The sequence below is a fragment of the Lagenorhynchus albirostris genome, chromosome 9 (genome assembly GCF_949774975.1).
Source record: "Lagenorhynchus albirostris chromosome 9, mLagAlb1.1, whole genome shotgun sequence".
Taxonomy (NCBI): domain Eukaryota; kingdom Metazoa; phylum Chordata; class Mammalia; order Artiodactyla; family Delphinidae; genus Lagenorhynchus; species Lagenorhynchus albirostris.
In genome coordinates this window covers 83,760,988-83,788,559 of record NC_083103.1, presented here as the reverse complement: position 1 = coordinate 83,788,559, position 27,572 = coordinate 83,760,988, and the positions used below count along the sequence as shown (strand labels likewise).

General features: G+C 37.8%; 1 protein-coding gene across 4 annotated transcripts in view; it reads left to right on the top strand.

Annotated features, from left to right (window-relative positions):
• Positions 1-27,217, top strand: part of ALKBH8 (alkB homolog 8, tRNA methyltransferase) — a 72,242-nt gene extending 45,025 nt beyond the window's left edge. For all 4 annotated transcript variants that reach the window (XM_060157933.1, XM_060157937.1, XM_060157935.1 and 1 more), the window contains 4 exons: positions 10,350-10,501; positions 13,560-13,816; positions 25,112-25,261; positions 26,259-27,217. In XM_060157933.1, coding sequence (XP_060013916.1) covers positions 10,350-10,501; positions 13,560-13,816; positions 25,112-25,261; positions 26,259-26,816 — 1,117 coding nt within the window. In that variant the 3' untranslated portion in view covers positions 26,817-27,217. The remainder of the gene's footprint in view (positions 1-10,349; positions 10,502-13,559; positions 13,817-25,111; positions 25,262-26,258) is intronic.
• The last annotated feature ends 355 nt before the right edge of the window (positions 27,218-27,572 follow it).

The following is a 27,572-nucleotide window of genomic DNA, read 5'->3' as shown; positions in this document are numbered from 1 at the left end:
CCCATTTTTGGATTGGGTTGTTTGTTTTTTTGTTATTGAGCTGCATGAGCTGCTTGTAAATTTTGGAGATTACTCCTTTGTCAGTTGCTTCATTTGCAAATATTTTCTCCCATTCTGAGGGTTGTCTTTTTGTCTTGTTTATGGTTTCCTTTGCTGTGCAAAAGCTTTGAAGTTTCATTAAGTCCCATTTGTTTATTTTTGTTTTTATTTCCGTTACTCTAGGAGGTGGGTCAGAAAGGATCTTGCTGTGATTTATGTCATAGAGTGTTCTGCCTATGTTTTCCTCTAAGAGTTTGATAGTTTCTGGCATTACATTTAGGTCTTTAATCCATTTTGAGCTTATTTTTGTGTATGGTGTTAGGGAGTGATCTAATCTCATACTTTTACATGTACCTGTCCAGTTTTCCCAGCACCACTTATTGAAGAGGCTGTCCTTTCCCCACTGTACATTCCTGCCTCCTTTATCAAAGATAAGGTGACCATATGTGCATGGGTTTATCTCTGGGCTTCCTATCCTGTTCCATTGATCTATCTTTCTGTTTTTGTGCCAGTACCATACTGTCTTGATTACTGTAGCTTTGTAGTATAGTCTGAAGTCAGGAGCCTGATTCCTCCAGCTCCGTTTTTTGTTCTCAAGATTGCTTTGGCTATTCGGGGTCTTTTGTGTTTCCATACAAATTGTGAGATTTTTTGTTCTAGTTCTGTGAAAAATGCCAGTGGTAGTTTGATAGGGATTGCATTGAATCTGTAGATTGCTTTGGGTAGTAGAGTCATTTTCACAATGTTGATTCTTCCAACCCAAGAACATGGTATATCTCTCCACCTATTTGTATCATCTTTAATTTCTTTCATCAGTGTCTTATAATTTTCTGCATACAGGTCTTTTGTCTCCTTAGGTAGGTTTATTCCTAGATATTTTATTCTTTTTGTTGCAGTGGTAAATGGGAGTGTTTTCTTGATTTCACATTCAGATTTTTCTCATTAGTGTAGAGGAATGCCAGAGATTTCTGTGCGTTAATTTTGTATCCTGCAACTTTACCAAATTCACTGATTAGCTCTAGTAGTTTTCTGGTAGCATCTTTAGGATTCTCTATGTATAGTATCATGTCAGTTGCAAACAGTGACAGCTTTACTTCTTCTTTTCCGATTTGGATTCCTTTTATTTCCTTTTCTTCTGATTGCTGTGGCTAAAACTTCCAAAACTATGTTGAATAAGAGTGGTGAGAGTGGGCTACCTTGTCTTTTTCCTGATCTTAGTGGAAATGCTTTCAGTTTTTCACCATTGAGGATGATGTTTGCTGTGGGCTTGTCATATATGGCCTTTATTATGTTGAGGAAAGTTCCCTCTATGCCTACTTTCTGCAGGGTTTTTATCATAAATGGGTGTTGAATTTTGTCGAAAGCTTTCTCTGCATCTATTCAGATAATCATATGGTTTTTCTCCTTCAATTTGTTAATAGGGTTTATCACATTGATTGATTTCCGTATATTGAAGAATCCTTGCATTCCTGGAATAAACCCCACTTGATCATGGTGTATGATCCTTTTAATGTGCTGTTGGATTCTGTTTGCTAGTATTTTGTTGAGGATTTTTGCATCTATGTTCATCAGTGATATTGGCCTGTCGTTTTCTTTCTTCGTGACATCCTTGTCTGGTTTTGGTATCAAGGTGATGGTGGCCTCGTAGAATGAATTTGGGAGTGTTCCTCCCTCTGCTATATTTTGGAAGAGTTTGAGAAGGATAGGTGTTAGCTCTTCTCTAACTCTGTGATAGAATTCGCCTGTGAAGCCATCTGGTCCTGGACTTTTGTTTGTTGAAAGATTTTTAATCACAGTTTCAATTTCAGTGCTTGTGATTGGTCTGTTCATATTTTCTATTTCTTCCTGATTCAGTCTTAGCAGGTTGTGCATTTTTAAGAATTTGTCCATTTCTTTCAGGTTGTCCATTTTATTGGCATAGAGTTGCTTATAGTAATCTCTCACGATCTTTTGTATTTCTGCAGTGTCAGTTGTTACTTCTCCTTTTTCATTTCCAATTCTGTTGATTTGAGTGTTCTCCCTTTTTTTCTTGATGAGTCTGGCTAATGGTTTATCTATTTTGTTTATCTTCTTAAAAAACTAGCTTTAAGTTTTATTGATCTTTGCTATTGTTTCCTTCATTTCTTTTTCATTTATTTCTGATCTGATTTTTATGATTTCTTTCCTTCTTCTAACTTTGGGGGTTTTTTGTTCTTCATTCTCTGATTGCTTTAGGTGCAAGGTTAGGTTGTTTATTCGAGGTGTTTCCTGTTTCTTAAGGTGGGCTTCTATTGCTATAAAGTTCCCTCTTAGAACTGCTTTTGCTGCGTCCCATAGGTTTTGGGTCATCGTGTCTCCATTGTTATTTGTTTCTAGGTATTTTTTGATTTCCTCTTTGATTTGTGCAGTGATCACTTCGTTATTAAGTAGTGTACTGTTTAGCCTCCATGTGTTTGTTTTTTTACAGATCTTTTCCTGTAATTGATATCTAGTCTCATAGCATTGTGGTCGGAAAAGATACTTGATACAATTTCAATTTTCTGAAATTTACCAAGGCTTGATTTATGACCCAAGATATTATCTATCCTGGAGAATGTTCCATGAGCACTTGAGAAAAATGTGTATTCTGTTGTTTTTGGATGGAATGTCCTATAAATATCAATTAAGTCCATCTTGTTTAATGTATCATTTAAAGCTTGTGTTTCCTTATTTATTTTCATTTTGGATGATCTGTCCATTGGTGAAAGTGGGGTGTTAAAGTCCCCTACTATGAATGTGTTACTGTCGATTTCCCCTTTTATGGCTTTAGTATTTGCCTTATGTATTGAGGTGCTCCTATGTTGGGTGCATAAATATTTACAATTTTTATATCTTCTTCTTGGATCGATCCCTTGATCATTATGTAGTGTCCTTCTTTGTCTCTTCTAATAGTCTTTATTTTAAAGTCTATTTTGTCTTATATGAGAATTGCTACTCCAGCTTTCTTTTGGTTTCCATTTGTGTGGAATATCTTTTTCCATCCCCTTACTTTCAGTCTGTATGTGTCTCTAGGTCTGAAGTGGGTCTCTTGTAGACAGCATATATATGGGTCTTGTTTTTGTATCCATTCAGCCAATCTGTGTCTTTTGGTGGGAGCATTTAGTCCATTTACATTTAAGGTAATTATCGATATGTATGTTCCTATTCCCATTTTCTAAATTGTTTTGGGTTCATTATTGTAGGTCTTTTCCTTCTCTTGTGTTTCTTGTCTAGAGAAGATCCTTTAGCATTTGTTGTAAAGCTGGTTTGGTGATGCTGAACTCTCTCAGCTTTTGCTTGTCTGTAAAGGTTTTAATTTCTCCATCAAATCTGAATGAGATCCTTGCTGGGTTGAGTAATCTTGGTTGCAGGTTTTTCTCCTTCATCACTTTAAATATGTCCTGCCACTCCCTTCTGGCTTGCAGAGTTTCTGCTGAAAGATCAGCCGTTAACCTTATGGGGATTCCCTTGTGTGTTATTTGTTGTTTTTCCCTTGCTGCTTTTAATATGCTTTCTTTGTATTTAATATTTGACAGTTTGATTAATATGTGTCTTGGCCTATTTCTCCTTGGATTTATCCTGTATGGGACTCTCTGTGCTTCCTGGACTTGATTAACTATTTTCTTTCCCATATTAGGGAAGTTTTCAACTATAATCTCTTCAAATATTTTCTCAGTCCCTTTCTTTTTCTCTTCTTCTTCTGGAACCCCTATAATTTGAATGTTGGTGCGTTTAATGTTGTCCCAGAGGTCTCTGAGACTGTCCTCAGTTCTTTTCATTCTTTTTTCTGCTCTGCAGTAGTTATTTCCACTATTTTATCTTCCAGGTCACTTATCCGTTCTTCTGCCTCAGTTATTCTGCTATTGATCCAATCTTGATTATTTTTCATTTCATTTATTGTGTTGTTCGTCGTTGTTTGTTTCATCTTTAGTTCTTTTAGGTCCTTGTTAAGTGTTTCTTGCATCTTGTCTATTCTATTTCCAAGATTTTGGATCATCTTTACTATCATTATTCTGAATTCTTTTTCAGGTAGACTGCCTATTTCCTCTTCATTTGTTAGGTCTCGTGGGTTTTTATCTTGCTCCTTCATCTGCGGTGTGTTTTTCTGTCTTCTCATTTTGCTTATCTTACTGTGTTTGGGGTCTCCTTTTTGCAGGCTGCAGGTTCGTAGTTCCCATTGTTTTTGGTGTCTGTTCCCAGTGGCTAAGGTTGGTTCAGTGGGTTTTGTAGGCTTCCTGGTGGAGGGGACTAGTGCCTGTGTTCTGATGGATGAGGCTGGATCTTGTCTTTCTGGTGGGCAGGTCCACGTCTGGTGGTGTGTTTTGGGGTGTCTGTGGACTTATTATGATTTTAGGCAGCCTCTCTGCTAATGGGTGGGGTTGTGTTCCTGTTTTGCTAGTTGTTTGGCATAGGGTGTCCAGCACTGTAGCTTGCTGGTTGTTGAGTGAAGCTGGGTGCTGGCGTTGAGATGGAGATCTCTGGGAGATTTCGCCATTTGATATTATGTGGAGCTGGGAGGCCTCTTGTTGACCAGTGTCCTGAAGTTGGCTCTCCCACCTCAGAGGCACAGCACTGACTCCTGGCTGCAGCACCAAGAGCCTTTCATCCACATGGCTCAGAATAAAAGGGAGAAAAAGTAGAGAGAAAGAATTAGTAGAAGTAGGAAGAGAGAAAGAAAGGAAGGAAGGAAGGAAGAAAGAAGAAAAGAAGGAAAGAAAGAAAGACAGGGAGGGAGGGAGGGGGCGAGGGAGGGAGGGACGGTGGGAGGATGGAAGGAAGGAAGGAAGGAGGGAAGGAAGGAAAAAAGAAAGAAGATAAAGTAAAGTAAAATATAATAAAGTTATTAAATTAAAAAATAATTATTAAGAAAAAAAGTTTTTAAAAAATGGACGGATAGAACCTTAGGACAAATGGTGGAAGCAAAGCTATACAGACAAAATCTCAAAGAGAAGCATAGGGCTTCCCTGGTGGCGCAGTGGTTGAGGGTCCGCCTGCCGATGCAGGGGACATGGGTTCGTGCCCCAGTCCGCGAGGATCCCACATGCCGCGGAGCAGCTGGGTCTGTGAGCCATGGCCGCTGGGCCTGCGCGTCCGGAGCCTGTGCTCCGCAATGGGAGAGGCCACAGTAGTGAGAGGCCCGCGTACTGCTAAAAAAAAAAAAAAAAAAGAGAGAAGCATACACATACATACTCAAAAAAAGAGGAAAAGGAGAAAAAATAAATCTTGCTCTCAAAGTCCACCTCCTCAATTTGGGATGATTCGTTGTCTAAAGGAGGGAAGGACGAAGGAAAGAAAGAAAGAAAGAGAGAAAGAAAGAAGATAAAATAAAGTTATTACAATCAATAATAATTATTAAGAAAAAAAATGAACGGATAGAACCCTAGGACAAATGGTGGAAGCAAAGCTATACAGACAAAATCTCACACAGAAGCGTACACATACACACGCACAAAAAGAGTAAAAGGGGAAAAATTCCTAAATCTTGCTCTCAAAGTTCACCTTCTCAATTTGGGATGATTCGTTGTCTATTCATATATTCCACAGATGCAGGGTACATCAAGTTGATTGTGGAGCTTTAATCCGCTGCTTCTGAGGCTGCTGGGAGAGATTTCACTTTCTCTTCTTTGTTCTCACAGCTCCCAGGGGCTCAGCTTTGGATTTGGCCCCGCCTCTGCGTATAGGTCGCTGGAGGGCGTCTGTTTTTCGCTCAGACAGGACGGGTTAAAGGAGCCGCTGATTCGGGGGCTCTGGCTCACTCAGGCCGCAGGGAGGGAGGGGCACGGAGAGCGGGGCGAGCCTGCGGCGGCAGAGGCCAGCGTGCCATTGCACCAGCCTGAGGCTCGCTGTTCGTTCTCCCAGGGAAGTTGTCCCTGGATCCCGGGACCCTGGCAGTGGCGGGCTGCACAGGCTCCCCGGAAGGGAGGTGTGGATGGTGACCTGTGCTCGCACACAGGCTTCTTGATGGCGGCAGCAGCAGCCTTAGCTTCTTATGCCCGTCTCTGGGGTCCGCGCTTTTAGCCGCGGCTCACGCCCCTCTCTGGAGCTCCTTTAAGCAGCGCTCTTAATCCCCTCTCCTCTTGCACCAGGAAACAAAGAGGGAAGAAAAAGTCTCTTGCCTCTTCGGCAGCTCCAGACCTTTTCCCGGACTCCCTCCCAGCTAGCCGTGGTGCACTAACCCCTTCAGGCTGTGTTCACGCTGCCAACCTCAGTCCTCTCCCTGCGCTCTGACCAAAGCCCGAGCCTCAGCTCGCAGCCCCGCCCGTCCTGGCGGGTGAGCAGACAAGCCTCTCAGGCTGGTAAGTGCTGGTCGGCACCGATCCTCTGTGCGAGAATCTCCCTGCTTTGCCCTCCGCACCCCTGTTGCTGCGGTCTCCTCCGCGGCTCTGAAGCTTCCCCCCTCCGCCACCCGCAGTCTCCGCCCGTGAAGGGGCTTCCTAGTGTGTGGAATCCTTTCCTCCTTCACAGCTCCCTCCCACTGGTGCAGGTCCCGTCCTTATTCTTTTGTCTCTGTTTTTTCTTTTGCCCTACCGAGGTACGTGAGGAGTTTCTTGCCTTTTGAGAGGTCTGAGGTCTTCTGCCAGCATTCAGTAGGTGTTCTGTAGGAGCTGTTCCACGTGTAGATGTATTTCTGGTGTATCTGTGGGGTGGAAGGTGATCTCCGCGTCTTACTCTTCCTCCATCTTCCCCTCGTCTCCTGTCCTCATTTCTTTTTATTCTTTTTTCTTTTTTCTGTTCAGCTTGAGTGATTTCCACTACTCTGTCTCCAGCTCGATAATCCATTTCTCTATATATCATCTAATCTACTGATTCCGTCTACTGTATTTTTTATTTCAGTGGTCGTATTTTTCAGCTCTGTTTGTTTCTTCTTTATATTTTCTAACTCTTTGTTAAAAATTTCTAACTTCTCACTCTGTTCACCCAATCTTCTCCTGAGTTCTTTGATGAACTTTACAATCACTACCTTGAACTCTCTGTTGGGCAGATTGCTTATCTCCACTTTACTTAGTTCTTCTTCTGGGGTTTTTATCTTGTTCTTTCATTTGGAACATATTCCTCTGTCACCTCATTTTGCCTAATTTGCTGTTTTTATTTCTATGTATTTGTTGGGTTATATTTCTCAATCTCAGAGAAGTGATCTTACCTAGGAAGTGTCCTGTGGGGCCCAGCAGCACACTGCCCTTTGGACACCAGATCTATATGCTCTAGGGGTGCCCTCTATGTGGACTGCATGGTTCCTTAAGTTGTGGCGGGCAGACTACTGTGGGCTGTCTGGCAGACATGGTTTGTACTTTAATTATATGGTTGATACTTTTCTAGATGTGTAGTCAACATATCTGATTCTTGATAAAGCAGTATCAACAACTTTAGTATAAAATTATGCTTTTTAAAAGTTTGCTGAGATCTTTCAGGCCTGGCACATTCCCTGTGAGTATAAAACCCACTTCTATAGGCAGATAACCTTGGTAGAGTGGGTCAAGCAGACAACTTGGCTTTAGAAGATTTAAGTCTCAGAAATAAATTTAACAAAAGATATACAACACGTATACTCTAAAAATCATGAAACATTGGTAAGAGAAATTACAGAGCAAAATAAATGAAGAAATAGAGATGACATAATCATGGGTAGGGAACTTAATATTGTTAAGTTATCAGTTATTCCCAAATTGATCTAATGATTTAGTGTAATTCCAATCAGAATCTTAAAAGACTTTTTTTGTAGAAATTGATAAGCAGATTCTAAAATTTACCAGGAAACGTGAGTGATCAAGAATAATCCAGGGCTTCCCTGGTGGCTCAGTGGTTGAGAGTCCGCCTGCCGATGCAGGGGACAGGGGTTCGTGCCCCGGTTCGGGAAGATCCGACATGCCGTGGAGCGGCTAGGCCCATGAGCCATGGCCTCTGAGCCTGCGCGTCTGGAGCCTGTGCTCCGCAACGGGAGAGGCCACAACAGTGAGAGACCCACGTACTGCAAAAAAAAAAGAATAATCCAAACAGTCTTGAACATAAGAACAATGTTGCAGGATTTATTCTACCTTACGTTTAAGATTTACTGTATATAAAGCTACCTAATCAAAAGAGTGTAGTATTGTTGTACAGATAGACAAATAGACCAGTGGGACAGAATATATTCATAGATATGGTGTCAGTTGATTTTTGCCAAAGATGGCAACACAATTCATTGTGGAAAGGAAAATTTTCAACAGATGGTGCTGGGACAATCAGAGCTCTATGTGGAAATAAAATGAGCCTTGATATACCTCACACCATTCACAAAAATTAATATGGGATAGATCATAAATTTAAATGTAAAAACAAAAACTAGGAGATGTCTAGAAGAAAATACAAGAGGATACTTTTGCAGCTCTGGGGTAGGCAAAGTTTTTTTTTAGAAAGGTTTCAGAACACTGTAAAAGAAAAAGAAGACAAAATAACTGCATCAAAATTTAAAACTTCTGCTTATCAGAAGACAGCATTAAGAAAATGAAAAGCCAGGCTATACATGGGGGAAAAAGTATCCACAATACATATATCTAATAAAAGACTGGGTATAAGATTTGAACAGATCCTTTACCAGAAGGATCTATGAATGGCTAAAAAGCACATGAGAAGAAACAATATCATTAGTCATCAGAGAAATACAAATTATAACTGAAATTTCATATCACTTGCTAATATTTAAAACTTAGACAATACCAAGTGTTGGTGAGAATGTCAAGCAGCCTGAAACTCTCATATGTTGCTGGTGGGAGTGTAAAATTATGTGCAACCATCTTAGAAAACTGGTAGTTTCTTACACTATGACCCACCAATTTCAATCTTAGGTATTTTCCCAAGAGTAATAAAAGTATATATCTGAAAAAGATGCGTATAAGCTTTATTTGTAATAGTCCCAAACTAAGAATGCCAAATATCAGTAAACAGGAGATTTAGGATAAATTATGGCATGTTCATATAATGAAATTTTACTCAGTGATTAAAGAAAAACAGTGAACTGCTGAAACACACAGCTACATGGCTAGATCTCAAAATTATGTTCAATGGACAAAGCCAGATACAAAATAGTGCCAACTATATATGAAATTCAAGAACAGGCAAAATTATACGGATAGAAATCATAATAGTGGTTGCTTTGAGGGGGGCGGGGAAGACTGACTGGAAAAGGGCACGAGGGAATTTCCTTGGGTAATTGTCTTGATTGGGATGGTGGATACATGGTTGTGTGCATTTGTCAAAATTCATTGAACTGTACACTTAAGATATGTGCATTTCACCCTATAAATTTAACTTTGAAAAGGCCATATTTTCTTACTAAATGATTCCTTTTTCCCGTTCAAAAATTTGATCTTATTTCCAAGATTCCCTTTAAACTTTCTTATAATCTACAATGGCTTGTACTTTTCTCTCTTTAGTTTTCAATCTTTGTTTTACTTATTTTATCTGTTAATCATATACTTTTTTGTTCCATTATCTGTTGTTTTCTGATGATGTCCTTGACTTGCAGCTAGATTTCACTTACTAAGAAAGATATATTAGAAATTCCAGTGATAATTATGTATTTGTCTGTTTCTCCTTTTAGATTTTGTTTTCACTTTTTGCTTTATATATTTTGAGGCTGTGCTATTAGTTAGATGCATACAAATATATAGGGTTTTTACATAATATTTTTCTGTTGGATTGACCCTGTTATCATTATGAAATGTTCCTTTTTATCTCTATTAACACTTATTGCCTTAAAGTCTACTTTGTCTGATTAGTATAGCTATACCACATTTCTTTTGGTTTTGCTAGGTATATGCAAAATATTTGTTTTTTGTATGTTGTATCTTTTTTTTCTATCATTTTCAACCATTCTCTGTCCTTATTTATAAGGTGTGTCTCTTGTAATCAGCACATAGTTGGATTTTTAGAAACATCCAATCTGAAATTCTTTGTTCTTTAATTGGATTTAAAGTCCTTTTACATTTAACATTACTGATAATTGGATTTAACTTTACTATCTGTTTCCTCTTTGTTCCATCTGTTTTGTGTTTTTTCTTCCTTGGCATTGGTATTAATTAAGCATTTGTTATTTTTCTACTTTTCCCCCTTGCATAGTTTGTTAGCTGTAAATGATTACCCTGGAGCTAATTTCCTAAGAGACAAAGACTTCTATTTCTTTGATTTTTTTCCACAATGCTTAGCAATTCAGGGAATCCAATAGATATTTGCAATAAATTCTTCTAGATTTACTCTATTCGCTTAATATTTTTAAAGGACATGAAATATTTTTCTGAATACAGTGTTAAATAAACTAATTTGACTGTTGTTTTTAGAATCACACCCAGAAAATTTGATACTGTTCAAGCGTCCAGGGGTCACAAAAGTGGAATTATCACTGGAGATGTTGAAGACTTAACTTTAAGCAAGAGGGGAATACGGACATCATTTACCTTTAGGAAAGTGAGGCAAACACCTTGTAATTGTAGTAAGTATATAATTTTGGTTCTCCTGTAAAATGGAGTAAATCTACTATGAAAATCTTTTAAAGTCCCATAAGAACTGAGAAGAGCTTTGTCTTAACTCCTCTAATGGCATTTCCTGTGTTCTGCCTTGTATTGTACTGACATATACTTTTCTTAACCACCCCCGTGGTTAGGTTTATAGTCCTTGAGGGCAGGGACTGCATCTTACTCATCTTTATTTTCCTCAAACATAGTGCTTGAGCATAGTTGGATTCTAAATGAATATTTTATTTATTATAGTCATGGTTAAGAATACTACAGTTTGGGGGCATTAAAATATCACTTGTAGGGGCTTCCCTGGTGGCGCAGTGGTTGAGAGTCTGCCTGCCAATGCAGGGGGCATGGGTTCGTGCCCCAGTCCGGGAAGATCCCACATGCTGCGGAGCGGCTGGGCCCGTGAGCCATGGCCACTGAGCCTGCATGTCCAGAGCCTGTGTTCCACAACAGGAGAGGCCACAACAGTGAGAGGCCTGCGTACCGCAAAAAAAAAAAAAAAAAAAAAGATCACTGCATGCTGGGGAAAAAAATAAATAAATAAAATATCACTTGTACAAGAATAAGTTTTTTTGGAAACAGCTTGTCACATTTCTCAATTACTTCTCATTAACTTAACAGGGAAGTTGGAAATGACAAACTGTTCTATAGTAAGTGGATAACTTTAGGGGGATAAACAGTGTTTGTTTTAGTCAGTTTGGAAAGGAGTGCTCAAAAACTTGTCAAGGATGCTGTTCTGAATTGTCTGTATAAGTGCATCATGACCTGTATTTCTTGGACTCAAATAAAAACCCCTTGTGTTTTATAAATAATATTTTACAATAACAGTGATGTTATGAGCTTTTTACATCCTGGTGGTTTCAGTTATAGGTGGTATCTTAGCAGGAGCTTTTGGATTTAGTCATCTTAAAAACATTTTAAATTAAAAATCTTTATTATATGTATAAGATATTATTCTGTTAGGAAACTTGGACTCTTCATATTTGATAACTTCATGTTAGTGAAGCTTAAAATAGGTTTTAACAGGTTTTTGTTTCTTTTGCTAAAAATGTCACTGAGGACTTAAAAACAAAATTTTTTTATCAATTAAAAAATATTTATTTAGTATTTGATGAACATCTAACACTGCCAGTAGCTTTACAAGGTATAGAAAAATAAAGCATGGCTCTTGTTCTCAAGGAACTTGAAATTTAGTAGAAGAGACAAGTTAGTTTTCTTATGCAAATGTTTTTTTGTTATGGGCATTAATTTAAGGGTTGCTATAAGAAGCTCTGATTATATATTCAGTTTACAGATTTTTTAAAAGTTCAAGGCCATCTTTTGGATACTTTTGGTCAAAATTTGTGGATTTAAGTGATCCTCCTTTTACATAACTGAGATGTTCATAATTTCCAAGAGAATAAAATTTTTAGCAAGACCAGCTTAAGATAATTGTAATGTATATTGTAGTGTAATTGTAATTCTGATGTAACCAACATAATGTAACCCATCTGTTTCCACATGTATGTTTTAGAGCTCTCAAGCTTTCTGGGGCTACCCTTTTCTTAAATGTCTACATAAAGTGTTTAGAGCTTCACTTTACACATTAGTAGGGACTAGATAGTTCCACTCCCATTCAAAGTTTGGAATCTTCTAGTTATATTTAGGGAAAATTCCTGAAGCCATCAATTCTTTGCTGCCAAATGCTTTCTAATTATTGCTAAGTCTTGTCTGTGGTTTCTCTGGGAACACTACTTCTTTCTTTATTCTCTAGTATACTACCCATAAAAAGATGTTGTGTGCCACAGACTGGCTGAAGACAAAGGGAAATTATAGCATAGCCAAGAAAAGGCAAGGACTCGAAATGAATATTAGACGTTATTGCAGAGAACAGGGAACACTTCAAAATTAATTTGAGACATTGTATCCTAAATTTCCTCTGTCATCTCCTCTACTTGCTGGTGTTCTCCTTAGGATTTGCTCATTCTATTGAAGGAGGCAACACAGTGTAGTCAATTGAGAATGTGGATTCTGGAGTCTCCACTGCCTGGGTTCAAATCTTGACTCTATGACTTAACATCTTTGTCACTTTGGGATCATTATTTAATATTCCATGAGTCAGTTTCATCATCTGTAAAATGAATGTAATAATACCTATTCATAGTGTTACTGTGAGGATTGAGACAATATATGTAAACCGCTTCAAACAGTATTCATTAAATCTTGTGATTATTACCAGATCACACTTTGTTTCTAGGTCTGGTTCTTCTGAGAGTCCTAGGGTCCCCAGAACTCCTACCAAGACAAAAACCCTAAATCCTGTTAATTGCTAAATTTCTTCTGGTTACACCAGGCCTATCAAGATGCTTTCCTGAATAAGAGGACCCTTAATCCTTAATCCCAAGATAAAATAGGCATCTGCATTATAAGGCATGCAGAATTACAGTCATATTTTGTTTCAAATGGATTTACCCCTTCTTATATTAGACCCCTCACATACATAATTGGACTTGCTACGTAAGAACTACTTTTTTTAACTGATAAATCAGAGCCTATTTAACCCTAGTCATCAAACGTGGATTGATTTGCTTTTTCTTTTGAGAAAACAATCATTACCTTATGAATCATTTGGATAAAAATAATGGTTTAGCGACTTCCCTGGTGGTCCAGTGGTTAAGACTCTGTGCTTCCAATGCAGGGGGCGTGGGTTCAATCCCAGGTCAGGGAACTAAGCTCCCACATGCCACGTGGTGCAGCCAAAAAATAAATTAAAAAAACAAACAGGGCTTCCCTGGTGGTGCAGTGGTTGAGAGTCCGCCTGCCGATGCAGGGGACACGGGTTCGTGCCCCGGTCCGGGAAGATCCCACATGCCGCGGAGCGGCTGGGCCCGTGAGCCATGGCCGCTGAGTCTGCGCGTCCGGAGCCTGTGCTCCGCAACGGGAGAGGCCACAACAGTGAGAGGCCCGCGTACAGCAAAAAAAAAAAAAAAAAAAAAAAAAAACAAACAAATAAGTAAATGGTTTATATTGCTTTCTTTTATTCATTAGGTTACCCTTTGGTCTGTGACAGCCAGATGAAGGAGACTTCCACATCATTTCCAGAGAGTGATAAAGAAGCCTCACAACTGGAGCAAGAATATGTCCATCAAGTTTACGAAGAAATTGCTAGACACTTTAGCAGCACGAGACATACCCCTTGGCCACACATCGTGGAGTTTTTGAAAGCTTTGCCAAGTGGTTCATTAGTTGCTGATATTGGATGTGGAAATGGAAAATATCTTGGCATCAATAAGGAGTTATATATGGCAAGTAATTGTTGCTTCTGGCTTTCTTTTTGCTTTATTTGTAAGGGTTATTATCACCTTCGTCATGATATAATGCTGTGTTTTTAGGTCACTGCAGAAAATTGTAACCAACAGGTTGAAAATTAATGAACACTCCCATTCTTTTTTATTCCTCTAGAAATTTATGGGCATGCCATTATTTGCAGTTTTTTGTGTTTTTTTTGGTCCCTTCAGATTTTGCTTTCTAAGATTATTTTATCAATAAAACTGTCTTATATTTATAAAACTCTTTACAGGTTATAAAGGATTTTTATAGAAACCATTTTCTTTCCTAGTTCCTTGTAAGTATGAGAAGTATAAAGCAGATATTTTCGTCCATCTTTTATAAATGAAGAAACTGAGGCTCACAGAGGTTATATTACTTCCTTGGTGTTATATTATTAGAGGATGTAACTGGAACTTGAACCCATGCCTTATGACTCCAACCTCAAGTAGATTAAAAATTTGACCAAGGTTATAGTGCTAGACCTAGGACTTGAACCCACTTCTCTCTGATGCCAAAGTTTCTGTTTTCAGTTGTTATAATTTCCTTTTCTAATGGATCACTTTTTTCTCTGCTGTGCTAAGAAGTAGGAAGTTCTCCCTGCATTAGTGCATTGTTGTAAGTACTTGTGTCAACACTGCTCTGTGAGGACTGGAGCTTCCCTTTCTCAAGATTAGGGGAGGAAGGACTAGAGTAAGGGGAGTATATAAGGAGAATGAGAGCAGTCTACCTTCATGGGCTGTTGTAGTATGTCAGATTGCTTGTAATCTTTATTTTAACCTCATCCTAGATATTGTACACCTACATGAAGAAAGAACAGTACTACTGCAATTGAGGAAAGGTAGACTTTGTGCATTAAGAGGCAGATGAAAGAATCGCTTTTCATCAAGAGAAGACAAGTATTCATATATTGTCATCATGTTTACAATTAAATTTTAGTTTATAAAGAGTAAGGTCTAGTGAATTAAGTTTGTTCATGTTGAAGAGGAAATAGGTTTTAGATTTGTCACAACTCTAACCACAGCTTAAAGTATATCTTCTGATGTTTTAATCTTAAGGTACTATCCAAAAATGTTTCTCAGGAAGCTCTGCTTTTACACTTTCTTGATGATAACCTGTGGCTATGTCTAGTCAGGTATCAATTGTGACAGTGAAACTAGGTTGAAGTCAAACACACTGACTTAGTCATATGATAATATTATCCTGTTACAGTTAAGAAAAATGATTTCTTGATAAACTGAACCAAAAACCTGAAGCTGATTCAAGAAGGAATATATTCAGAAGAAATAGAAAATCATAAGTGTACTCACTCTCCATAATCTACATTCATTTTATCAGTGGCAGTCTGCATGTGTTCTTTCCTGTCTGCTCTTTCTGGAACCTACTGCCATTGTCTGACCTGTAGGGAAGGCTCAGTAGGTGTGGTTCAATGAATGAATGAAAACTACTTGTCTGGGTTGGAGTTATGGTTTTCATTATACAAGAAATGGAATTATGTATGGTAAAAGAAAAAACTACTTTTTTAAGCTGCTGAGGCTCCAACCTGGATGGAGCAATGATACTTGAGTGTATTTTGAACAGCCATCTTTGAGCATGAAAATATGTGCATTTCTTGACATTCATGAGAGGATGTGACCTGAGACATTCATTCTGGGTATTCAAATGTATATCTAAGATAGTCTCAGAATTTAAAAAATTATTAGTATCACTATTTTATATAATTTCCTTTACAGAGTATATTTTAAAAATACTAGCTGGGGCTCTCATGGAAATAGTTTTATAAACAACTATTCATTTCTCTTAGAAGTAAATGTGGTGAATCTGTTCTTATCTGATCTGAGTTATGCATGAGCTTGTTCTTCTGCTCTTTAATTCAAAATTTCTATATTCTAGCTAAGAAACATTTCTTATTTAGACTCCATAATTCCTAGCATCAGCATTAGCTGTTGGCTTTATTTTCAGAGTTAAATTTTATAAGAAAGATTTTATACCTTCAAGAAACGTATTGCCTTTATAACTGTACCAATAATAGATGAGATGTGCATACCCAGAGCTTGGTCTAGCTTATTCACTACATGATGTTCTGTGCATTGATTTTAGAGTACCTTCAGTCTGAATGTGTTTCTTAGATAAATACTTAACTTAAAAACAAGACCTGTATATATGCTGTCTATAAGAGACCCACTTCAGACCTAGGGACACATAAAGACTGAAAGTGAGGGGATGGCACAAGATATTCCATGCAAACGTAAATCAAAAGAAAGCTGGAGTAGCAATTCTCATATCAGACAAAAAAGACTTTAAAATAAAGACTATTACAAGAGACAAAGAAGGACACTACATAATGATTAAGGGATCGATCCAAGAAGATACAAAAATTGTAAATATGCTCCCAACATAGGAGCACCTCACTACATGACAAATGCTAACAGCCATAAAAGGGGAAATCGACAGTAACACAATCATAGTAGGGGACTTTAACACCCCACTTTCACCAATGGACAGATCATCCAAAATGAAAATAAATAAGGAAACGAGCTTTAAATGATACATTAAACAAGATGGACTTAATTGATATTTATAGGACATTCCATCCAAAAACAACAGAATACACTTTCTTCTCAAGCGCTCATGAAACATTCAACAGGATAGATCATATCTTGGGTCACAAATCAAGCCTTGGTAAATTTAAGAAAATTGAAATCATATCAAGTATCCTTTCCCACCACAATTCTATGAGACTAGATTAGGAAAAAATCTGTAGAAAATACAAACACATGGAGGCTAAACAATACACTACTAAATAACCAAGAGATCACTGAAGAAATCAAAGAGGAAATCAAAAAAGAAACAAGTGACAATGAAAACACGGCAACCCAAAACCTATGGGATGCAGCAAAAGCAGTTCTAAGAGGGAAGTTTATAGCAATACAATCCTACCTCAGGAAACAAGAAACATCTCAAATAAATAATCTAACCTTACACCTAAAACAATTAGAGAGAGAAGAAAAAAAAACCCAAAGTTTGCAGAAAGAAAGAAATCATAAAGAACAGATTAGAAATAAATGAAAAAGAAATGAAGGAAACAATAGCAAAGATTAATAAAATTAAAAACTGGTTCTTTGAGAAGATAAACAAAATTGATAAACCATTAGACAGACTCATCAAGAAAAAAAGGGAAAAGACTCAAATCAACAGAATTAGAAATGAAAAAGGAGAAGTAACACCTGACACTGCAGAAATAAAAAGGATCATGAGAGATTACTTGCAAGCAACTGTATGCCAATAAAATGGACAACCTGAAAGAAATGGACAAAGTCTTAGAAAAGCACAACCTTCTGAGACTGAACCAGGAAGGAATAGAAAATACAAATAGACCAATCACAAGCACTGAAATTGAGACTGTGATTAAAAATCTTCCAACAAACAAAAGTCGAGGACCAGAAGGCTTCACAGACGAATTCTATCAAACATTTAGAGAAGAGCTAACACCTATTCTTCTCAAACTCTTCCAAAATATAGCAGAGGGAGGAACACTCCCAAACTCATTCTGAGAGGCCACCATCAACCTGATAACAAAAGCAGACAAAGATGTCACAAAGAAAGAAAACTACAGGCCAATATCACTGATGAAAATAGATGCAAAATTCCTCAACAAAATACTAGCAAACAGAATCTAACAGCACATTAAAAGGATCATACACCATAGTCAGGTGGGGTTTATCCCAGGAATGCCAGGATACTTCAGTAAATACAAATCAATCAATGTGATAAACCATATTAACAAATTGAAGGAGAAAAACCATATAATCATCTCAATAGGTAAAGAAAAAGCTTTCGACAAAATTCAACACCCATTTATGATAAATCCTTTATCAGTTGCTTCGTTTGCAAATATTTTCTCCCATTCTGAGGGTTATCTTTTCGTCTTGTTTATGTTTTCCTTTGCTGTGCAAAAGCTTTTAAGTTTCATTAGGTCCCATTGGTTTCTTTTTGTTTTTATTTCCATTTCTCTAGGAGATGTGTCAAAAACGATCTTGCTGTGATTTATGTCAAAGTGTGTTCTTCCTATCTTTTCTTCTAAGAGTTTTATCTTACATTTAGGTCCTTAATCCATTTTGAGTTTATTTTTGTGTATGCTGTTAGAAAGAGTTCTAATTGCATTCTTTTACATGTAGCTGTCCAGTTTTCCCAGCACCACTTGTTGAAGTGGCTGTCTTTTCTCCATTGTATATTCTTGCCTCCTTTATCAAAGTTAAGGTGACCATATGTAAATGGGTTTATCTCTGGGCTTTCTATCCTGTTCCATTGATCTGTATTTCTGTTTTTGTGCCATTACCATACTGTCTTGATTATTGTAGCTTTGTAGTATAGTCTGAAGTCAGGGAGCCTGATTCCTCCAGTTCCGTTTTTCTTTCTCAAGATTGCTTTGGCTATTGGGGTCTTTTGTGTTTCCATACAAATTTTGAAATTTTTTTTTTTTTTTTTGCAGTACGTGGGCCTCTCACTATTGTGGCCTCTCCCGTTGTGAAGCACAGGCTCCGGATGCGCAGGCTTAGTTGCCATGGCTCATGGGCCCAGCCGCTCCGCGGCATGTGGGATCTTCCCAGACCAGGGCATGAACCCGTGTCGCCTGCATCAGTAGTGGACTCTCAACCACTGCACCACCAGGGAAGCCCTAAATTTTGAAATTTTTTGTTCTAATTCTGTGAAAAATGCCATTGGTAGTTTGATAGGGATTGCATTGAATCTGTATATTGTTTTGGGTAGTATAGTCATTTTCACAGTGTTGATTCTTCCCATACAAGAATATGGTATATCTCTCTGTATCATCTTTAATTTATTTCACCAGTGTCTTACAGTTTTCTGCATACTGGTCTTTGTCTCCTTAGGTAGGTTTATTCCTAGGTATTTTATTCTTTTTGTTGCAATGGTAAATGGGAGTGTTCCCTTAATTTCTCTTTCAGATTTTTCATCATTAGTGTATAGGAATGCAAGAGATCTCTGCATTAATTTTGTATCCTGCTACTTTACCAAATTCATTGATTAGCTCTATTAGTTTTCTGGTAGCATCTTTAGGATCCTCTATGTATAGTATCATGTCATCTGCAAACAGTGACAGCTTTACTTTTTCTTTTCTGATTTGGATTCCTTTTATTTCTTTTTCTTCTCTGATTGCTGTGGCTAAAACTTCCAAAACTATGTTAAATAATAGTGTTGAGAGTGGATAACCTTTCCTTGTTGTTGATCTTAGAGGAAATGGTTTCAGTCTTTCACCATTGAGAATGATGTTGGCTGTGGGTTTGTCATATATGGCCTCTGTTATGTTGAGGTAAGTTCCCTCTATGCCTACTTTCTTGAGAGTTTTTATCATAAATGGGTGTTGAGTTTTGTTGAAAGCTTTTTCTGCATCTATTGAGATTATCATATGGTTTTTATTCTTCAGTTTGTTGGTACGGTGTATCACACTGATTGATTTGCGGATATTGAAAAATCCTTGCATTCCTGGGATAAATCCCACTTGAACATGGTATATGATCCTTTTACTGTGTTGTTGAATTTTGATTGCTAGTATTTTGTTGAGGATTTCTGCGCTTATGTTCAGCAGTGATATTGGCCTCTAAGTTTCTTTTTTTTGCGGTATCTTTGTGTGGTTTTGGTATCAGGGTGATTGTGACCTCATAGAATGAGGTTGGGTATGTTCCTTCCTCTGCAATGTTTGGAAATAGTTTCAGAAGCATAGATGTTAACTCTTCTCTAAATGTTTGATAGAATTCGCCTGTGAAGCCATCTGGTCCTGGACTTTTGTTTTTGGGGAGCTTTTAATCATAGTTTCAATTTCATTACTTGTCATTGGTCTGTTCATATTTTCTATTTCTTCCTGATTCAGTCTTGGGAGATTGTACCTTTTAAAGAATTCGTTCATTTCTTCTAAGTCGTCCATTTTATTGGCATATAGTTGCTTGTAGTAGTCTCTTATGGTCCTTTGTATTTCTGTGGTGTCAGTTGTAACTTCTTTTTCATTTCTAATTTTATTGATTTGAGTCCTCTCCTTTTTTTCTTGATGAGTCTGGATAAAGGTTTATCAATTTTGTTTATATTTTCAAGAACCTTTCCTTCCTCTTTTGTTCTGTTTTGTGATTTGATGACTGTCTTTAGTGTTGTGTTTAGATTGCTTTTTCTTTTGTGTGTGTGTATGTATTGTAGCCTTTTGGCTTGTGGTTACTTTGAGATTTTGATATAGCAGTCTATATGTATATATACAAGATTATTTTAAGTTGGTGGTCTCTTAATTTCCAATGCATTTCCAATATCCTGCATTTGTACTCTCCTCACAGTTGCTGGTTTTCGATATCATATTTGCGTGTGGATGATTTCCTACCTTTATTGTATGTTTGCCTTTACCAGTGAGCTTTCCCATTTGTAATTTTGTTTTTAATTGTGGCCTTTTCTTTTCTGCCTAGAGATGTTCCTTTAGCATTTGTTGTAAAACTGGTCTGGTGGTGCAGAATTTTCTTAGCTTTTGCTTGTCTGTAAAGCTTTTGATTTCTCTGTCAAGTCTGAATGGGGGCCTTGATGGGTAGAATATTCTTGTTTGTAGGTTTTTCCCTTTCATCACTTTAAATATATTGTGCCACTCCTTTCTGGCTTGCAGAGTTTCTGCTGAAAAATCATCTGTAACTTTATGTGGATTCCCTTGTATGTTATTTTTTGCTTTTCCATTGTTGCTTTTAATATTTTCTCTTTGTCTTGAATTTTCGTCAAGTAGATTAATGTGTGTCTCAGCATTTTCCTCCTTGGGTTTATCCTGTATGGGACTCTCTGCACTTCCTGTACTTGGGTGATGTTTTCCTTTCCCGTGTCAGGGAAGTTTTCAGCTATTATCTCTTCCATAATTTTGTCAGGTCCTTTCTCTCTCTCTTCTCCTTCTGGAACCCCTATAATGCAAATGTTGATACATTTAATGTTGTCCCAGAGGTCTCTTACATTGTCCTCATTTATTTTCATTCTTTTTTCTTTATTCTGTTCCATGGCAGTGATTCCACCATTCTGTCTTTCCAGTCGCTTATCTGTTCTTCTGCCTCATTTATTCTGCTATCGATTCCTTCTAGTGTATTTTTCATTTTACTTATCGTATTGTTCACCTCTGTTTGTTCTTTATATCTTTGTTGAATATTTCTAGTATCTTCTCAGTCTGTGCCTCCATTCTTTTCCCCAGATTTTGGATCATCTTTACTATCATTACTCTGAATTCTTTTCCAGGTAGATTGCCTGTCTCCACTTTACTTAGTTATTCTTCTAGGGTTTTATCTTGTTCCTTTGTGTTGAACATATTTCTCTGTCATCTCACTTTGTCTAACTTTCTGTGTTTGCAGTTTCTGTTCTACAGGCTGCAGGATTGTAGATTGCAGGCTGCAGGCTGCAGGTTGCAGTATTATAGGTGGGTGAGGCTAGTCTAGAGGGTTGTGTAGGCTTCCTGTTCAGCAGGACTGGTGCCTGCCCACTGGTGGGTGGAGCTGGGCCTTGTCCCTCTGGTGGGCAGGGCCATGTCAAGGATGTGTTTAGAGGTGGCTGTGGGCTCAGGAAGAGTTTTGGCAGGCTGTCTGCTGATGGGCGGGGCTGTGTCCCCTCCCTGTTGGTTGTTTGGCCTGAGGCATCCCAGCACTGGAGCCTACAGGCTGTTGGGTGGTGCCAGGTCTTGGTATCAAAATGGCGGCCTCCAGGAGATCTCACACCAATGAGTACTCCCTGTTACCTCTACCTCTGCCACCAGTGTTTTTATTCCCACAGTGAGCCACAGCCGCCACCCCACCCCACCCCTCCAGGATACATTCCAAGACCAGCAGGTAGTTCTGGCCAAGCTCCTATGAAGTCTCTGAGTCCCTGGGTCTCGGTGTGCGTGAAACTTTGTGTGCACCCTCCGAGAGTGGAGTTTCTGTTTCCCCCAGTCCTGTGGAGTTCCTGCAGTCAAACCCTGCTGGCCTTCAAAGCCAAATGCTCTGGGGGTTCCTCCTTCCAACACCAGGCCCTTAGACTGGGGAGCCTGACATGGGGCTCAGAACTCTCACTCCCGTGGGAGAAACTTTGTGATGAATTTTCCAGTTTGTGGGTCACCCACCCGCAGGAATGGGGTTTGATTGTGCTGCAAATGCGCCCCTCCTACTGTCTCGTTGTGGCTTCTTCTTTGTCCTTGGATGTAGAATATCTTTTTTGTTGATTTTTGTTCAGCAGTTAGTTGCAATTTTGATGTTTTCTTGAGAGGACTTTAGTGTTTTTGTGAGAGGAGGTGAGCTCAAGTCCTTCTACTCCACCATCTTGTTTCCACCACTGTCAAGAGTTAAGTACATTTATATAAAGAATCTGCTTTAACATATGGTGGGTATTCATTAAAGGCAATTTCATTAGCCTGTTTACCTTTTTCCATATTTTGGATTATTTTCTTAGGATAAATTTTTTGAAGAATGATTATTGGATGAAAAATTGTGAACATTTTTATCTTTCTTAAAAAATGGTTTGTCAGGGCTTCCCTGGTGGCACAGCGGGTGAGAGTCCGCCTGCTGATGCAGGGGACACGGGTTCGTGCCCTGGTCCGGGAAGATCCCACATGCCGCGGAGCAACTAGGCCCGTGAGCCATGGCTGCTGAGCCTACGCTTCTGGAGCCTGTGCTCCGCAACGGGAGAGGCCACAACAGTGAGAGGCCTGCGTACTGCAAAAAAAAAAAAAATGGTTTACCAAATGGCTTTTTAAAATTGGCCTAGCCAATTTGTACTGTCAACAACACTTTATGACAGGAAGTTGTATCACAGTGCTATCACTGTGGTATACTTTGGTTTTAAAATATTTTTGATACTTTAATAGGAGAAAAGTTAAACCTTGTTTAGTTTGATTACTAAGTTGGATACTTTTTCATTTTTACCAGTACTTCCAGAATTTCATATTTAATATTATGTTGAAGACTTTAAAAATTATATAGAAGTATAAAGTATACATTTTAAGCCCAACCAATATGTGTTTTTATGGTCATTCATCTCCATCCCACATACAGAAATATGTAGCTTTACATGAGTCCCTTACCATTAATGAGTATTTATACATAAGCTATTTTCTGTCCTGTTTTTGACATTATGTAGCATTATTAGGGAGAATTTCAAATATCTGGTACTATCCTTGGTATAAAAACTTAAGGGAATTTAAAAATAGAAAGGGAAGAGAAGAAAATACTGTTGATTTGACTATAGTATTTGGAAGACTCAGGCAAAATAAGTGAAAGGTGAAAGTACTGAGCCAGGTATGAGTCAGGACTACATTAGACCTGGTACTTTATGACTAAAATTGCCCCTGATTTCATTTGTTGGTGAAAAGGAGTGCTCTGTACAAATAATTGTAAGAGTCTGGCAGGAAGAAGAAGGAAATTTTCTCTAGTTTTTGTTCGGTTGCTCTTCTCCTTGTTCTGTTTTATCTGTGATCCTCAGATAATAACTCTCCTCCTCTGAGTAACTGTCAAGCTTTATCTCTGGGGATAGGCACATTGGATTTCTTCTTGTTGACTTTTAGCAAGGTAATAGTTGGGCATACTTGAAACTTCTGTTTCCATGAACTGAATTTTATTGTAATAAAACCTGGCAAAGACCAAAATATAATATACATATTGTTTGAGTGGTACTGTCATCTTGATATTGTGACTATTGGCATAAGATATGGAAGAAAATAAATAAGAGTAATAGCCAGTTATATATCTTATACAGGTAAAGGGAGCAATTAAGTGGGAATTGTGCCACTGTTGTTATTAATGGGCCCTTAGTACTTTTCCATCTTAAAATTATACCAAAATGATATTGCTATACTTTACCTCTAGCTTGGTACCTTTTATTATACCTCAGATATTAATGCAGCTGTGGGCTGGAATACCGAAGCTATTTAATATTTATTAGAAACTGAGCAAATTCATATTAGGTATGATTGGCATGGCAATGTGACTTAATAAGAATTGTTTTGACATGAAGATTCATATCTTTATTCTCAGATGGACTGAGGGAACCCTGATCCCTTAGCAATGATCAATGCTTACTTATAGCAAAAATTCAAATGAACCTGAGGTGGCTACTTCTGTTAGATGAAATCTACTTATACATATCTTTTCTCTCTTGTAGAGATTGGGTTAAGAAGAAATATCTGGAGATAATTATTAGTGATTTAACATTCTTTAAGCTCCTCCTATTCCTCCCTCAATTTATATGTGCACATTGCACGTGCTTGTGTGTGCTCTCTCTTTGTCTCTGTCTTTGTTCCTGTCTCTCTCTATATATGGTATTTTTAGAACTAAACAGCAAAACTGTGTACAAAAACAACAACAAAACTAGAGAGCATATAGGCAGTCCTAGCCCACAAATACTTGCCACAGAACCAGACATATGCATAAGGCATGTTAGGCCTCAGCTGCTTGGGGAGATGAAAGGATGCTGCCAGCTGCCTTCAGTGTTGTCATTCCCATAGAATGGTTAGGTTATGCCAAAAGGTTTAATTCAATAGCATTTTACAAATTTTGAATTCAGGTATTTAGCAGAACAAGACTCAATGGCTTTAAAAAATGAAATAAATTATTTAACTTTATTTGGGAAGATTTTATTTTATGATGGTGCAAGTAATACATAGAGAAAAGTATAAAGGAGAAGGAAAAAAAATAAGCCATCCTCCTGATATCTGGGTCATTACTGAATAGTTTATATACTAATAAGAGATACCTTAGAACCTCTTTATTTGTAGCTTCCCCCAAAAGACTAAATGTCTATGTTTATGCGATAATTTCCATTTTAAAATGTGTGATATTGGACTTCCCTGGTGGTCCAGTGGTTAAGACTCTGCACTTCCACTGCAGGGGGTGTGGGTTTGATCCCTGGTCAGGGAACTAAGATCCCACATGCCGTGTGGCGCAGAATATAAGATACGATAAGATATAAAATAAAATAAAGTGTGATATTACAAAAAGATCAAGATTCTGGGTCGTGATTAATTAGATGCCAATTAGGACCTCCCATTTCCACCAATGTTATTTTTATTCTAGTTATTTTGTTTCCATTCACTAATTTGAATTGTTTGATACCTGTTAAGGTAATAAATGCTGCCCTGTAAATTATATAAGCTGACTTTGTACTGGTTGTAAGAACCTATAATATCATGGTCTTAGACCCTTTCACAATGAATATGAAATCTGTCTAATAACTTTATGACATTTAAACAAGTTGTTCTGAAATTCTTTCTTTATCTGTTATAGATTGGCTGTGATCGTAGCCAAAACCTTGTGGACATTTGTAGAGAGAAGCATTATCAGGCCTTTGTCTGTGATGCTTTGGCAGTACCAGTCCGCAGTGGGTCTTGTGATGCTTGCATCTCCATTGCTGTTATTCACCATTTTGCTACAGCAGTAAGTATTGTCTTTCTTGCTCCAAGAACTTGTAACTAAGTGGCAGGAAATGTTCATGGATTTTACTGGTTTGGACCCCATTTTAGCTTTTCCTTTCTTTCCATTCTCTTTTCTTGTCAGTTTACTGCAGTTTTTAAAGAAAGCCTGTGGAATGGAGATGAGTTACATGGGAGCTGTGATTACTTAAACAGAGGTCTGTTGAGACTATGCATTTATTGCTGCACATCTCTGCCTTTTTCCTACCTGAGTCTTACTCATCTTTAAATGTCTTCCTCAAACCCACAGAGTCGCAGAATTTAGCTGTAAGAGACTTTAAGAGATCATCAGCTCTAAGCCTCTTGAGTATTCTCTCTGTCTCCTCAGCCTCTGAGCTTCTTCTTTATTTCCGTTTCCCATCTTGCTTTCTCGGCTCTCACTCTCATTCCTGACATCTGAGTCTCATGTTCTTCCCATTCTATTTTTCTTCTTTTCCTGTTCTTTTCTTCAAAACTCAGGTATTTATATGGTAGTAGTATGCTGATGCTTTTAATTAGTCACTCTGCTTCTAATTTTAAAATAAGTGAATTTAATATTTTATATTTTTCTTATAGGAAAAAAAATCTTATTATTCCTAGGTGTTACTCGTTTCCCCCAATCTAAGCAATAACATTATAGATCCCTTTGTGCTGGAATTCCTGGCAATTTCAATATATCTTATGATCTCAACTGAATTTCAAACAAAGCAGAAAAGCCTCTATGCCTCTGTATTATTATCAGAAAGAAAAAAAAAGTTTTCCCCTTTTATCAACACTTTTTTTCCTCTCAATTGCAGAGCAAAATTCTCCTTTTTTCCCCCTTTTTTTTAACTATAAGATTTGTTTCATGTTTGATTTTCTGTACTGTCCATCTTAATTGAAAATAGTCCTATAGTCAGTTATATTTTCCTGTTTCCTCTCTGTATCTCTTTCTCATTGATAAATGGCAATATGGTTTTTTGTTGTTTTTTTGTTTTAACTAGGAGCGTAGAGTGGCAGCTCTCCAAGAACTTGTTCGACTCCTAAGACCTGGTGGGAAGGCACTCATCTATGTTTGGGCAATGGAACAAGAATATAATAATAATAAGTCCAAGTATCTTAGAGAAAACAGAATTAGCCAAGAAAAGAAAGAGGAAATCAGCAATGATACATCAGTGCAAGAGTTGCTTGTGAAGCAGATGCCTGATGTGGGCAATCACGATTCAGCACCTTCTGTTCCCTCCATTAATGACTTTCAGGATAGAGGATATAATTCAAGGAAAGTTACTAATTCCAAGTTGCCTATTCACACTAATAGGACTTCTTTTCATTCTCAAGACTTACTGGTTCCCTGGCACCTTAAGGAAAATCCTGGTAAGGGCAAGTCTATTGAGCCATTTGGACCATTAGGATCCCATGACCCAGGTCCTGTGTTTCATCGTTACTACCATGTGTTCTGTGAGGGAGAAATGGAAGCTGCCTGCCAGACTTTGAGTAATATCAGCATACTGCAAAGCTACTATGATCAGGGGAACTGGTGTGTGATTATTCAAAAGGTCTGATCATCTCTATGAACATATATACAGTGAATAAATGTTCAGCTTTTTTTAAAAAAAAGGAGATTAAATTACCTGTATTATTAGTTAAAGAGAAACCGTGAGGAAAAGTATCAAAGGAGAGTGCCTGAGAGAAATTGTAAGTAGAGATTAGTTAGGAAATATTCGATCTTCTACTATTGCTGACATCATTTAATCCATAAATGTAGGCTTCTCCTATAGGGAGTAACAGGGATGGTTTTTAAAAGTGATTGAAGTAGTTTGTGAAATATTTGGGATCCTAGGGTAAGAGCACAGCATTTTAAAGATAAACTTTTGTTATAAAGTGTTACTAAATGAACTAAATCGTATAGAATCTTAGTGAAGTAATCACATAACATTTTATCAATAATAAAGAAAATATTCCTGTTCAGTAGAAAATTGTCTGAAGTTTTATCTGTGATTGTTAGCTCTGTAAAATCATAGATGATAACCACTCTGTCACTACACCTTACTAGCACAGGGCTTGACACATAGTAGGTACTCAGTAAAATTTTAGTCAATTGGATAGTACCCATATATTAATATAGGAACTTTCATCCAGTAAATACTTATTGAACCTCTACTCTGTACCAGTTACTATTTTAAGTTCTGGAAGGGGAACAGTGAACAAGAAAAAAACAAAGTCCATGCCCTCATGGAGCTTACATTCTAGAAGGAAAGACAGACAATAAGGAAACAGATACAGGTGATAAATGCTATGGAAAAAAATTAAAACGGGGT